At 37.9% G+C, this 12,625-nt stretch overlaps 1 protein-coding gene across 1 annotated transcript in view; it reads left to right on the top strand.

Annotated features, from left to right (window-relative positions):
* LOC117327728 (inositol polyphosphate 5-phosphatase OCRL-like) overlaps nt 1-12,625 on the top strand; it is an 86,752-nt gene that overhangs the window by 34,691 nt on the left and 39,436 nt on the right. Inside the window, exon 24 of the mRNA XM_033884856.1 lies at nt 5,051-5,162. Within this exon, the coding sequence (XP_033740747.1) occupies nt 5,051-5,162 (112 nt within the window). The remainder of the gene's footprint in view (nt 1-5,050; nt 5,163-12,625) is intronic.

A 12,625-nucleotide genomic window follows, 5' to 3' on the forward strand; every position in this document is an offset into this window, starting at 1 on the left:
ATTACATGGATACTGAAATTGTTGTGAATTTTGGAGTTAAAACTTACTACTGGTATTAGTCATCATATGCTTACAAAAGGGACGGGTGAGGCATTTATTACATGTAATTCTTGTTGATAATGGGGATGAGGTTGGCTACATATGAGCCCCATCTCTCTTTGGTTTCACGTTAGCAGGGTGTACGAGACGTTGTTGGCAGGGAGCAGACTTGTTCATATTTTTTCTGCTCCATACCTTTTTATTTTAACAGTGAAAAATATTATGGAATGGAACTGAAACCTGAAGAAAAAATTTTGTTTTACAGATAGTGTAAAATCACTTTGATCTTGAAATCGGTACATGTCATGTCCTTTGATCTCTATTTTCTGAATGATTTATTAACATTTGATGATTATGCTTTCATTTTGAAAATAAAGAGAAGTGTGAAAAAATATTATTCATGTGATTATATAGTGAACTTTTAACCTGATGAGTAGTGAGAAGTTTGTCTGACAGTGAAGGATGACAAATGAGAACACAGCTGTGTTCAAACTCGAACCCTAAATTTCCCCACCGTCTCGTGTATATTTGATGCCTGTAAACTGACTGAATGATTAATGAGAAAGATATCACCATGTATTGATCACCAAAAAATTGTCTCTAGTAATATTTAAGGTGTAGAAAACACATTTTTCATATTCAGAAAAAAAAATCATTTTAGTGCATGTGCCAAGCTACAGGTTTGTTTTTAATTATGGATTCATTGAGTCAAGATTCCACCATGGGAGCATGTTACTCCAGTATAAAACCAGTGATGTCTAGGTTTATCAATATGTATTGTTATCAGTTCATTAGAACACAATATTATATCGATACAGACCATGTGTATCTTGATATATAAAATACAGCCTCTGTCATCTAAAGTAAACTAGAATACTGACAGGTGGGCCCCGCTCTGTGCCTGACATTCAGTGTATTTCTCCTATAAGCAGCAATCAAAAACAAATGGGTGGTATAGCTTTATTCATGCATACTATCTTAGATAATTGTATATTCCTGGTTTTATTTTTAGTAACAGAGACCTCAACCTTAGGAAATTTTAAAACCCACATCTGCTCATCAAAGCATATTGTCATTAGTAAATGATTGAAAGTCAGTTCTCTGTTTGTAAGAGCCCATTATGGTTATTTTTGACAGTATATTCCAAGTTATATATTATTATATAAGTTACAGTGACTTTGACCCTAGGAACTTTTCTGAAACCTATATGTGACACACATCTGCATATTATAGTAAATCATCATTTGTAATTTCATAAAATTATTTCCAGATACGATAGTGCTGATGGCTGTACCTTGTGATTACCATTTCCATGCTGCAGTATATTTACTACTATTACTATAATTAGACTTACAATCATACATACCATGTCTTCCTTGTAACCAGTTTCAGGACATCCAATTGATTCAAAATAGTAGATCAACAGTCTGTCTGATAAACTCATGCAAAAAAGTATACAATTGACTGATTGTCAAACAAGAAACCTAGTTGCTTTAACAAGAGATCCCAGAGGGATCTTGGCACCCACCATTGAATGATCTTTATAGGTTCCATGTCAGATTGATCTTTTCTATATTTTTCCTTCCCTCTTACTTAATCTGTGTAAATTGAGAAACATCCCTCCAGTACTTTTCAAGCAAGGGGAACTTGTATATGTAATTTGAGATTTAGCAATAATGGCTGTCTGTCGACCATGTTGTTTTCAGATTGGTCCCAAAATGCAATATGACAGACATATAAAGTTTCAGAAAGATCCCTTCAGTACTTTCTGAGAAACAGTGATAACAAACTTCAAGTGTCAAAATCCAAGATGACTTCCTGTCGGCCATATTGTTTTCTGATCGGTCCCAAGATTGAATATGCATAACTTCGGACCAAGGGGAACTTACATATGAAATTTCAGAAAGATCCCTAGAGGACTTTCTCAGAAATAGCGATAACAAACTTCAATTGTCATAATCCAAGATGGCTTCCTGTTGGCCATGTTGTTTTCCAATTGGTCCAAAAATGCAATATGCATAACTACAGACTGAAGGGGAACCTACATATGAAATTTGACAAAGATCCCTTCAGTACTTTCTGAAAAATAGCGATAACAAACTTCAATTGTCAAAATCCAAGATAGCTGCCTGTCGGCCATGCTGTTTTCAGATTGTTCCAAAAGTGCAATATGCATAACTACGGACCAAGGGGAACCTACATATGACATTTCAGAAAGATCCCTTCTGTACTTTCTCAGAAATAGGGATAACAAACTTCAATTGTCATAATCCAAGATGGCTTCCTGTCGGCCATGTTGTTTTTCGATTGGTCCAAAAATGCAATATGCATAACTACAGACCAAGGGGAACCTACATATGACATTTCAGAAAGATCCCTTGAGTACTTTCTGAGAAATAGGGATAACAAACTTCAATTGTCAAAATCACGGACGCAGGGCGTTTTGAATAGCCCACCATCTGATGATGGTGGGCTAAAAAGTGATTACAGAGACAAATGCAGCTTCTGCCTTTTTGCATTTAATATTTCATACATGTTGGTGCATTCATGTACTTAACATGTAACCTGTCTGAGATGACGTATGTATTACAAAGACAACTTGTTTAAAAAAACACCTGTCAAAAATTACCACCTCTCTATAAACGACCATATGTTTTGCAAAGACAACCTGTTTTTACAAACACCTGTCAAAAATTACCACCTGTTTATAATGACCATATGTTTTACAAAGACATCCTGTTTTTACAAACACCTGTCAAAATTACCACCTGTTTATAATGACCATATGTTTTACAAAGACAACCTGTTTTTACAAACACCTGTCAAAATTACCACCTGTTTATAATGACCATGTGTTTTACAAAGACAACCTGTTTTTACAAACATCTGTCAGAAATTGCCACCTGTCTATAATGACCATATCTTTTACAAGGACAAACTCTTTCAAATTATAACATCTGTCAAAAATTATCACCTAACTGTATGAAATGAAATGTTTTACAAAACACCCTGTTAATAAAGCATCTGTCTATAATGATCATGTTTTACAAGAACAAACTGTATATAATAACATCAGTCAAAAATTATTACCTGTTTATAATGACCATCTGCAGGGGAAACTGTTAATTATTCAACCTTCAATATAGGCCATGTGTCAATAAAGGCTATCTACTTTGAACACTTAATAGACAAAGTCTCAGTTGACCTATTGCGATTGCCTTTTGTCCGGCGTCGTGCGTCGTCCGTCGTAAACAATTTACATTTTCAACTTGTTCTCAATAACCAACAGGCCCAGAGACCTGATAATTGGGTGTGTAGCATGCTGGGATAAAGTGCCACCAAGTTTGTTCAAGTGGATGACCTTGACCTTCATTCAAGGTCACAGGGGTCAAATATGCTAAAATCTTTAAACAACTTCTTCTTGATAACAAAAAGGCCCAGAGACCCAATATTAGGTCTGTAGCATGCTGGGATGAAGGACTACCAAGCTTGTTCAAGTGGATGACCTTGATCTTCATTCAAGGTCACAGGGGTCAAATATGCTAAAAAAATTTAAACAACTTCTTCTTGATAACCATAAGGCCCAGAGACCTAATGTTAGATCAGTAGCATGCTGGGACGAAGGGCTACCAAGTTTGTTCAAATGGATGACCTTGACCTTCATTCAAGGTCACAGGGGTCAAATATGCTAAAATCTTTAAGCAACATTTTCTTGATAACTAAGAGGCCCAGAGACCCAATATGAAGTAAACAAACTGTTAAAAAACAGACTCTCTAATACAACACCTGTCTAATTACAATTTCTCTATTCATGTACCTATAGTACAGTCTGCCTATTACAACACCTGTCTATAACTACAATTTTATTAGGTCACCTGAGACAAAGTCTCAGTTGACCTATTGCGATTGCCTTTTGTCCGGCGTTGTGCGTCGTCCGTCGTAAACAATTTACATTTTCAACTTGTTCTCAATAACCAACAGGCCCAGAGACTCAATATTAGGTCTGTAGCATGCTGGGATGAAGGGCTACCAAGTTTGTTCAAATGGATGACCTTGCATGATCTTCATTCAAGGTCACAGGGGTCAAATATGCTAAAATCTTTAAACAACTTCTTCTCAGTAACCAAAAGGCCCAGATACCCAATATTAGGTCAGTTTCATGCTGAAACAAAGGGCTACCAAGTTTGTTCAAATGGATGACTTTGACCTTCATTCAAGGTGACAGGGGTCAAATATGCTAAAATTTTAAAACAACTTCTTCTTGATAACTAAGAGGACCAATATTAGGTCTTTAGCATGCTATGAAGAACTGCTAACAAGTTTGTTCAAATGGATGACCTTGACCTTCATTCAAGGTCACAGGGATCAAATATGCTAAAATCTTTAAACAACTTCTTTTTGATAACTAAGAGGCCCAAAGACCCAATATTAGGTCTGTAGCATGCTATGAAAAACTGCTACCAAGTTTGTTCAAATGGATGACCTTGACCTTCATTCAAGGTCACAGCGGCCAAATACGCTTAGATCTTTAAATGACTTCTTTTTGATAACCAAAAGGCCCAGCGACACAATATGAGGTCTGTAGCATGCTGGGATGAAGGGCTACCAAGTTTGTTCAAATGGATGACCTTGACCTTCATTCAAGGTCACAGGGGCCAAATATGCTAAAATATATCATAACTCAGGTGGCCGTTAAGGCCCATGGGCCTCTTATTTATCAATATTCCTTAAATGTTGTAATTGTATACGTGCATATAAAGATTATCTGATATACTTGCCTCAGAATTATACATTCCGTTGATATTTCTGCTTACATTGTAGAGTATTTACTGTTAACCACCAGTCATATGAGTGGTCAGTCATGAAGACATCTAATATTTTTATTAAACTCTTGTAGTATGTATTCTGCCATTTGTCCCCAACCTTAAATATACCTGTCCTTGCCAATTACGGCCGAGGTTTATCATATCTGAAGTGTTAAAATATCCCTATCTTGTTTACCATGTTGTAGGTGATAGCACAAATCCCAGAGTGCCATAGAAATGTGTTCCGGTATTTATGTGCTTTTCTTCGAGAACTGCTTTCCCATACCAGCGATAACAACTTAGATGTGAAGCTTCTAGGTTTGTATGATTTATTCTGTGCTGTCGTATAGATTAAGCTTTCATTTTATAGTGGGAGAAAAATGTGACGAGGAAGCCAGCAAGAGGACCAGCCTATATTCTACAGAATTCCATCAGGAGATGGATTTATACAAAGAATTTACAAGTTTTGCATTTAGATCTATTTGTGCTGTGTATTGGGAACAATATATATATAATTCCAGATTTGAAAAGTAAAAACATTATGACATTGGGAAAGTCTAGAACATAAAACAATAAATGTTGAAAGTAATTGATACCTAGTAAAACTCCCTGAAGGAGGATGAGGTTATTGTTAGAAACTGGGAACAAGGGGGGGGGGGGGGGGGGGGGTTCTTGTTGGGGGATGGAGGTCTTTTCCATAGTGTCAGTCCGTCATCCTGTCAAGGAATTGATATACCTAGGTGAGTTGGTTACAAAAGTAGGTCAGAGTTACATATTTTGATGTTTTCCTGCTACATCAAAGAAAAAAAATGTACTTTCCACTGGAACTTTTTACTTAGAGGTATGAGTTCATCTTACTTTGAGGTATGGGTTAAACTTACTTTGAGGTATGGGTTCATCTTGCTTGAAGGATGGGTTCATTTTACTTGGAGGTATGGGTTCATCTTACTTGGAGGTATGAGTTCATCTTACTTGGGGTATGGGTTCATCTTACTTGGAGGTATGGGTTCATCTTACTTGGGGGTATGGGTTCATCTTACTTGGGGTATGGGTTCATCTTACTTGGGGGTATGGGTTCATCTTACTTTGGGGTATGGGTTCATCTTACTTGGGGGTATGGGTTCATCTTACTTAGAGGTATGGGTTCATCTTACTTGGGGGTATGGGTTCATCTTACTTGGGGGTATGGGTTCATCTTACTTGGAGGTATGGGTTCATCTTACTTGGAGGTATGGGTTCATCTTACTTGGAGGTATGGGTTCATCTTACTTGGGGGTATGGGTTCATCTTACTTGGGGGTATGGGTTCATCTTACTTGGGGTATGGGTTCATCTTACTTGGAGGTATGGGTTCATCTTACTTGAGGGTATGGGTTCATCTTACTTGGGGGTATGGGTTCATCTTACTTGGGTGTATGGGTTCATCTTACTTGGGGTATGGGTTCATCTTACTTTGGGTATGGGTTCATCTTACTTGGAGGTATGGGTTCATCTTACTTGGGGTATGGGTTCATCTTACTTGGAGGTATGGGTTCATCTTACTTGGGGGTATGGGTTCATCTTACTTGGGGGTATGGGTTCATCTTACTTTGGGGTATGGGTTCATCTTACTTTGGGGTATAGGTTCATCTTACTTGAGGGTATGGGTTCATCTTACTTTGGGTATGGGTTCATCTTACTTGGAGGTATGGGTTCATCTTACTTGGGGGTATGGGTTCATCTTACTTGGAGGTATGGGTTCATCTTACTTGGGGGTGTGGGTTCATCTTACTTTGGGGTATGGGTTCATCTTACTTGGGGTATGGGTTCATCTTACTTTGGGTATGGGTTCATCTTACTTGGAGGTATTGGTTCATCTTACTTGGGGGTATGGGTTCATCTTACTTGGAGGTATGGGTTCATCTTACTTGGGGGTATGGGTTCATCTTACTTTGGGTATGGGTTCATCTTACTTGGGGTATGGGTTCATCTTACTTTGGGTATGGGTTCATCTTACTTGGAGGTATGGGTTCATCTTACTTGGGGTATGGATTCATTTGCATTGAACATCTCACCTACTGAAAAAAGTGATAATCCTGAATTCACTCATGTTAATACCACCAAATGTTATCATTGAATTATTCAATGTGGTGGTGTTTGTCAAACATTCAGTTTGTAGAATAGCTTGGCAGATAGTTTCATATCAAGATAGGAGAATGTTATTGTTTAAGTGGTGATGTCTTTTCAATGCTGACTTGTTTTACTTTTACTTTTAGCTCTGCTTTATTTTAAATTGACTTTAGTTCTGGCTTTATTAGCCAGCCATCATCAGATAATGAGCTTTTCAAAATCGCCATACAATGTAAGTCTGGTTCGTCCGTGGTCCATCTGTCGTCCTTCTATCAATAATCTTTGGCATCGCTACATGTATTTCTTGAAAACCATTGGAGGTACATTTCTCAAAAACTGTACGTATAGGTTCCCCATGGTCCCTGCTTGTGCCGATTCTGTTTTGATTTTTGATCAGGAAAACAATATGGCAGACAGACGGCCATCTTGTTTTACTGATTCATTGTAATTCTATTGTAGAAATGACTGTAGTTTAGTGGTATGCTAGTCAGCAAGAGGCAAGTACTTGGTACCCAGTATAATAGACAACGAGGAAAGGAGTACCCATATCTTATACAATAGGCTAAATAACATAGAAAGCTTACGTTGGCTGGTATACTTCACTAACAAAGAAAGATATGTTAAACAACAGGTAAGGGAATACCCAAAACCTTGTCTAGTATATTAAACAACAGGTAAGGGAAAACCCAAAACCTTGTCTGGTATGTAAACAACAGGGAAGGGAAAACCCAAAACCTTGTCTAGTATGTTAAACAACAGGGAAGGGAAAACCCAAAACCTTGTCTAGTATATTAAACAACAGGGAAGGGACTACCCAAAACCTTGTCTAGTATATTAAACAACAGGGAAGGGAAAACCCAAAACCTTGTCTAGTATATTAAACAACAGGGAAGGGAAAACCCAAAACCTTGTCTAGTATATTAAACAACAGGGAAGGGAAAACCCAAAAACTTGTTTAGTACTATGTTAGATAACAGGGAAGAGAATACCCAAAACCTTGTCTAGTATGTTAGAAAACAGGGAAAGGAAAACCCAAAGCCTTGTCCAGTATATTAAACAACAGGGAAGGGAAAACCCAAAACCTTGTCCAGTATGTTGGATAACAGGGAAGAGAAAACCCAAAACCTTGTCTAGTATGTTAGATAACTGGGAAGGGAAAACCCAAAACCTTGTCTAGTATATTAAACAACAGGGAAGGGAATACCCAAAACCTTGTTTAGTATGTTAGACAACAGGGAAGGGAATACCCAAAACCTTGTCTAGTATGTTAGATAACAGGGAAGGGAAAACCCAAAACCTTGTCTAGTATATTAAACAACAGGGAAGGGAAAACCCAAAACCTTGTCTAGTATATTAAACAACAGGGAAAGGAAAACCCAAAGCCTTGTCCAGTATATTAAACAACAGGGAAAGGAAAACCCAAAACCTTGTCTAGTATGTTAGATAACAGGGAAGGGAAAACCCAAAACCTTGTCTAGTATATTAAACAACAGGGAAGGGAAAACCCAAAACCTTGTCTAGTATATTAAACAACAGGGAAGGGAGTACCCAAAACCTTGTCTAGTATGTTAGATAACAGGGAAGGAAGTACCCAAAACCTTGTCCAGTATACTAGACAACAGGGAAGGAAGTACCCAAAACCTTGTCTAGTATGTTAGATAACAGGGAAGAGAATACCCAAAACCTTGTCTAGTATGTTAGATAACAGGGAAGAGAATACCCAAAACCTTGTCTAGTATGTTAAACAACAGGGAAGGGAAAACCCAAAACCTTGTCTAGTATATTAAACAAAAGGAAAGGGAATACCCAAAACCTTGTCTAGTATATTAAACAACAGGGAAGGGAATACCCAAAACCTTGTCTAGTATATTAAACAACAGGGAAGGGAATACCCAAAACCTTGTCTAGTATGTTAAACAACAGGGGAGGGAATACCCAAAACCTTGTCTAGTATATTAAACAACAGGGAAGGGAAAACCCAAAACCTTGTCTAGTATGTTAGACAACAGGAAGGGAAAACCCAAAACCTTGTCTAGTATGTTAGATAACAGGGAAGGGAAAACCCAAAACCTTGTCTAGTATGTTAGATAACAGGGAAGGGAAAACCCAAAACCTTGTCCAGTATATTAAACAACAGGGAAGGGAATACCCAAAACCTTGTCTAGTATGTTAGACAACAGGGAAGGGAAAACCCAAAACCTTGTCTAGTATATTAAACAACAGGGAAGGGAAAACCCAAAACCTTGTCTAGTATGTTAGATAACAGGGAAGGGAAAACCCAAAACCTTGTCCAGTATATTAAACAACAGGGAAGGGAATACCCAAAACCTTGTCTAGTATATTAAACAACAGGGAAGGGAAAACCCAAAACCTTGTCTAGTATGTTGGATAACAAGAAGGGAAAACCCAAAACCTTGTCCAGTATATTAAACAACAGGGAAGGGAAGACCCAAAACCTTGTCTAGTATATTAAACAACAGGGAAGGGAATACCCAAAACCTTGTCTAGTATATTAAACAACAGGGAAGGGAAAACCCAAAACCTTGTCTAGTATGTTAGATAACAGGGAAGGGAAAACCTAAAACCTTGTCTAGTATATTAAACAACAGGGAAGGGAAAACCCAAAACCTTGTCTAGTATGTTAGATAACAGGGAAGGGAAAACCCAAAACCTTGTCTAGTATATTAAACAACAGGGAAGGGAATACCCAAACTCTTGTCTAGTATGTTAGAAAACAGGGAAGGGAAGACCCAAAACCTTGTCTAGTATATTAAACAACAGGGAAGGGAAAACCCAAACTCTTGTCCAGTATATTAAACAACAGGGAAGGGAAAACCCAAAACCTTGTCTAGTATATTAAACAACAGGGAAGGGAAAACCCAAAACCTTGTCTAGTATGTTAGATAACAGGGAATTAAATACCCAAAACCTTGTCTAGTACGTTAGACAACAGGAAGGGAAAACCCAAAACCTTGTCCAGTATATTAAACAACAGGGGAGGGAATACCCAAAACCTTGTCTAGTATATTAAACAACAGGGAAGGGAAAACCCAAAACCTTGTCTAGTATGTTAGATAACAGGGAATTAAATACCCAAAACCTTGTCTAGTACGTTAGACAACAGGAAGGGAAAACCCAAAACCTTGTCCAGTATATTAAACAACAGGGGAGGGAATACCCAAAACCTTGTCTAGTATATTAAACAACAGGGAAGGGAAAACCCAAAACCTTGTCTAGTATGTTAGATAACAGGGAAGGGAAAACCCAAAACCTTGTCCAGTATATTAAACAACAGGGAAGGGAATACCCAAAAACCTTGTCTAGTATATTAAACAACAGGGAAGGGAAAACCCAAAACCTTGTCTAGTATGTTGGATAACAAGAAGGGAAAACCCAAAACCTTGTCCAGTATGTTAGATAACAGGGAAGGGAATACCCAAAACCTTGTCTAGTATATTAAACAACAGGGAAGGGAAAACCCAAAACCTTGTCTAGTATATTAAACAACAGGGAAGGGAATACCCAAAACCTTGTCTAGTATATTAAACAACAGGGAAGGGAAAACCCAAAACCTTGTCTAGTATGTTAGATAACAGGGAAGGGAAAACCCAAAACCTTGTCCAGTATATTAAACAACAGGGAAGGGAAAACCCAAAACCTTGTCTAGTATATTAAACAACAGGGAAGGGAAAACCCAAAACCTTGTCTAGTATGTTAGATAACAGGGAAGGGAAAACCCAAAACCTTGTCCAGTATATTAAACAACAGGGAAGGGAAAACCCAAAACCTTGTCTAGTATGTTAGATAACAGGGAAGGGAATACCCAAAACCTTGTCCAGTATATTAAACAACAGGGAAGGGAAAACCCAAAACCTTGTCTAGTATGTTAGACAACAGGGAAGGGAAAACCCAAAACCTTGTCTAGTATGTTAGATAACAGGGAAGGGAATACCCAAAACCTTGTCCAGTATATTAAACAACAGGGAAGGGAAAACCCAAAACCTTGTCTAGTATGTTAGATAACAGGGAAGGGAAAACCCAAAACCTTGTCTAGTATATTAAACAACAGGGAAGGGAAACCTCGAAACCTTGTCTAGTATATTAAACAACAGGAAGGGAAAACCCAAAACCTTGTCTAGTATGTTAGATAACAGGGAAGGGAAAACCCAAAACCTTGTCTAGTATGTTAGACTACTGGAAGGGAAAACCCAAAACCTTGTCTAGTATGTTAGACAACAGGAAGGGAATACCCAAAACCTTGTCTAGTATATTAAACAACATGGAAGGGAATACCCAAAACCTTGTCTAGTATATTAAACAACAGGGAAAGGAATAACCAAAACCTTGTCTAGTATGTTAAACAACAGGGAAGGGAATACCCAAAACCTTGTCTAGTATGTTAAGCAACAGGGAAGGGAAAACCCAAAACCTTGTCTAGTATGTTAGACAACAGGAAGGGAAAACCCAAAACCTTGTCTAGTATATTAAACAACAGGGAAGGGAAAACCCAAAACCTTGTCTAGTATGTTAGACAACAGGAAGGGAAAACCCAAAACCTTGTCTAGTATGTTAGACAACAGGAAGGGAATACCCAAAACCTTGTCTAGTATATTAAACAACAGGGAAGGGAATACCCAAAACCTTGTCTAGTATATTAAACAACAGGGAAAGGAATAACCAAAACCTTGTCTAGTATGTTAAACAACAGGGAAAGGAATAACCAAAACCTTGTCTAGTATGTTAAGCAACAGGGAAGGGAAAACCCAAAACCTTGTCTAGTATGTTAGATAACAGGAAGGGAAAACCCAAAACCTTGTCTAGTATGTTAGATAACAGGGAAGGGAAAACCCAAAACCTTGTCTAGTATGTAAGATAACAGGAAGGGAATACCCAAAACCTTGTCTAGTATGTTAGATAACAGGAAGGGAATACCCAAAACCTTGTCTAGTATGTTAGATAACAGGAAGGGAATACCCAAAACCTTGTCTAGTATATTAAACAACAGGGAAGGGAAAACCCAAAACCTTGTCTAGTATGTTAAACAACAGGGAAGGGAAAACCCAAAACCTTGTCTAGTATATTAAACAACAGGGAAGGGAAAACCCAAAACCTTGTCTAGTATGTTAGATAACAGGGAAGGGAAAACCCAAAACCTTGTCTAGTATGTTAGATAACAGGAAGGGAAAACCCAAAGCCTTGTCTAGTATGTTAGACAACAGGAAAGGGAATACCCAAAACCTTGTCTAGTATATTAAACAACAGGGAAGGGAAAACCCAAAACCTTGTCTAGTATATTAAACAACAGGAAAGGGAATACCCAAAACCCTGTCTAGTATATTAAACAACAGGAAAGGGAATACCCAAAACCTTGTCTAGTATATTAAACAACAGGGAAAGGAATACCCAAAACCTTGTCTAGTATGTTAAACAACAGGGAAGGGAAAACCCAAAACCTTGTCTAGTATGTTAGACAACAGGGAAGGGAAAACCCAAAACCTTGTCTAGTATGTTAAACAACAGGGAAGGGAAAACCCAAAACCTTGTCTAGTATGTTAGACAACAGGGAAGGGAAAACCCAAAACCTTGTCTAGTATATTAAACAAAAGGAAAGGGAATACCCAAAACCTTGTCTAGTATATTAAACAACAGGGAAGGGAATACCCAAAACCTTGT

Source organism: Pecten maximus, chromosome 5, assembly GCF_902652985.1.
Source record: "Pecten maximus chromosome 5, xPecMax1.1, whole genome shotgun sequence".
NCBI lineage: Eukaryota > Metazoa > Mollusca > Bivalvia > Pectinida > Pectinidae > Pecten > Pecten maximus.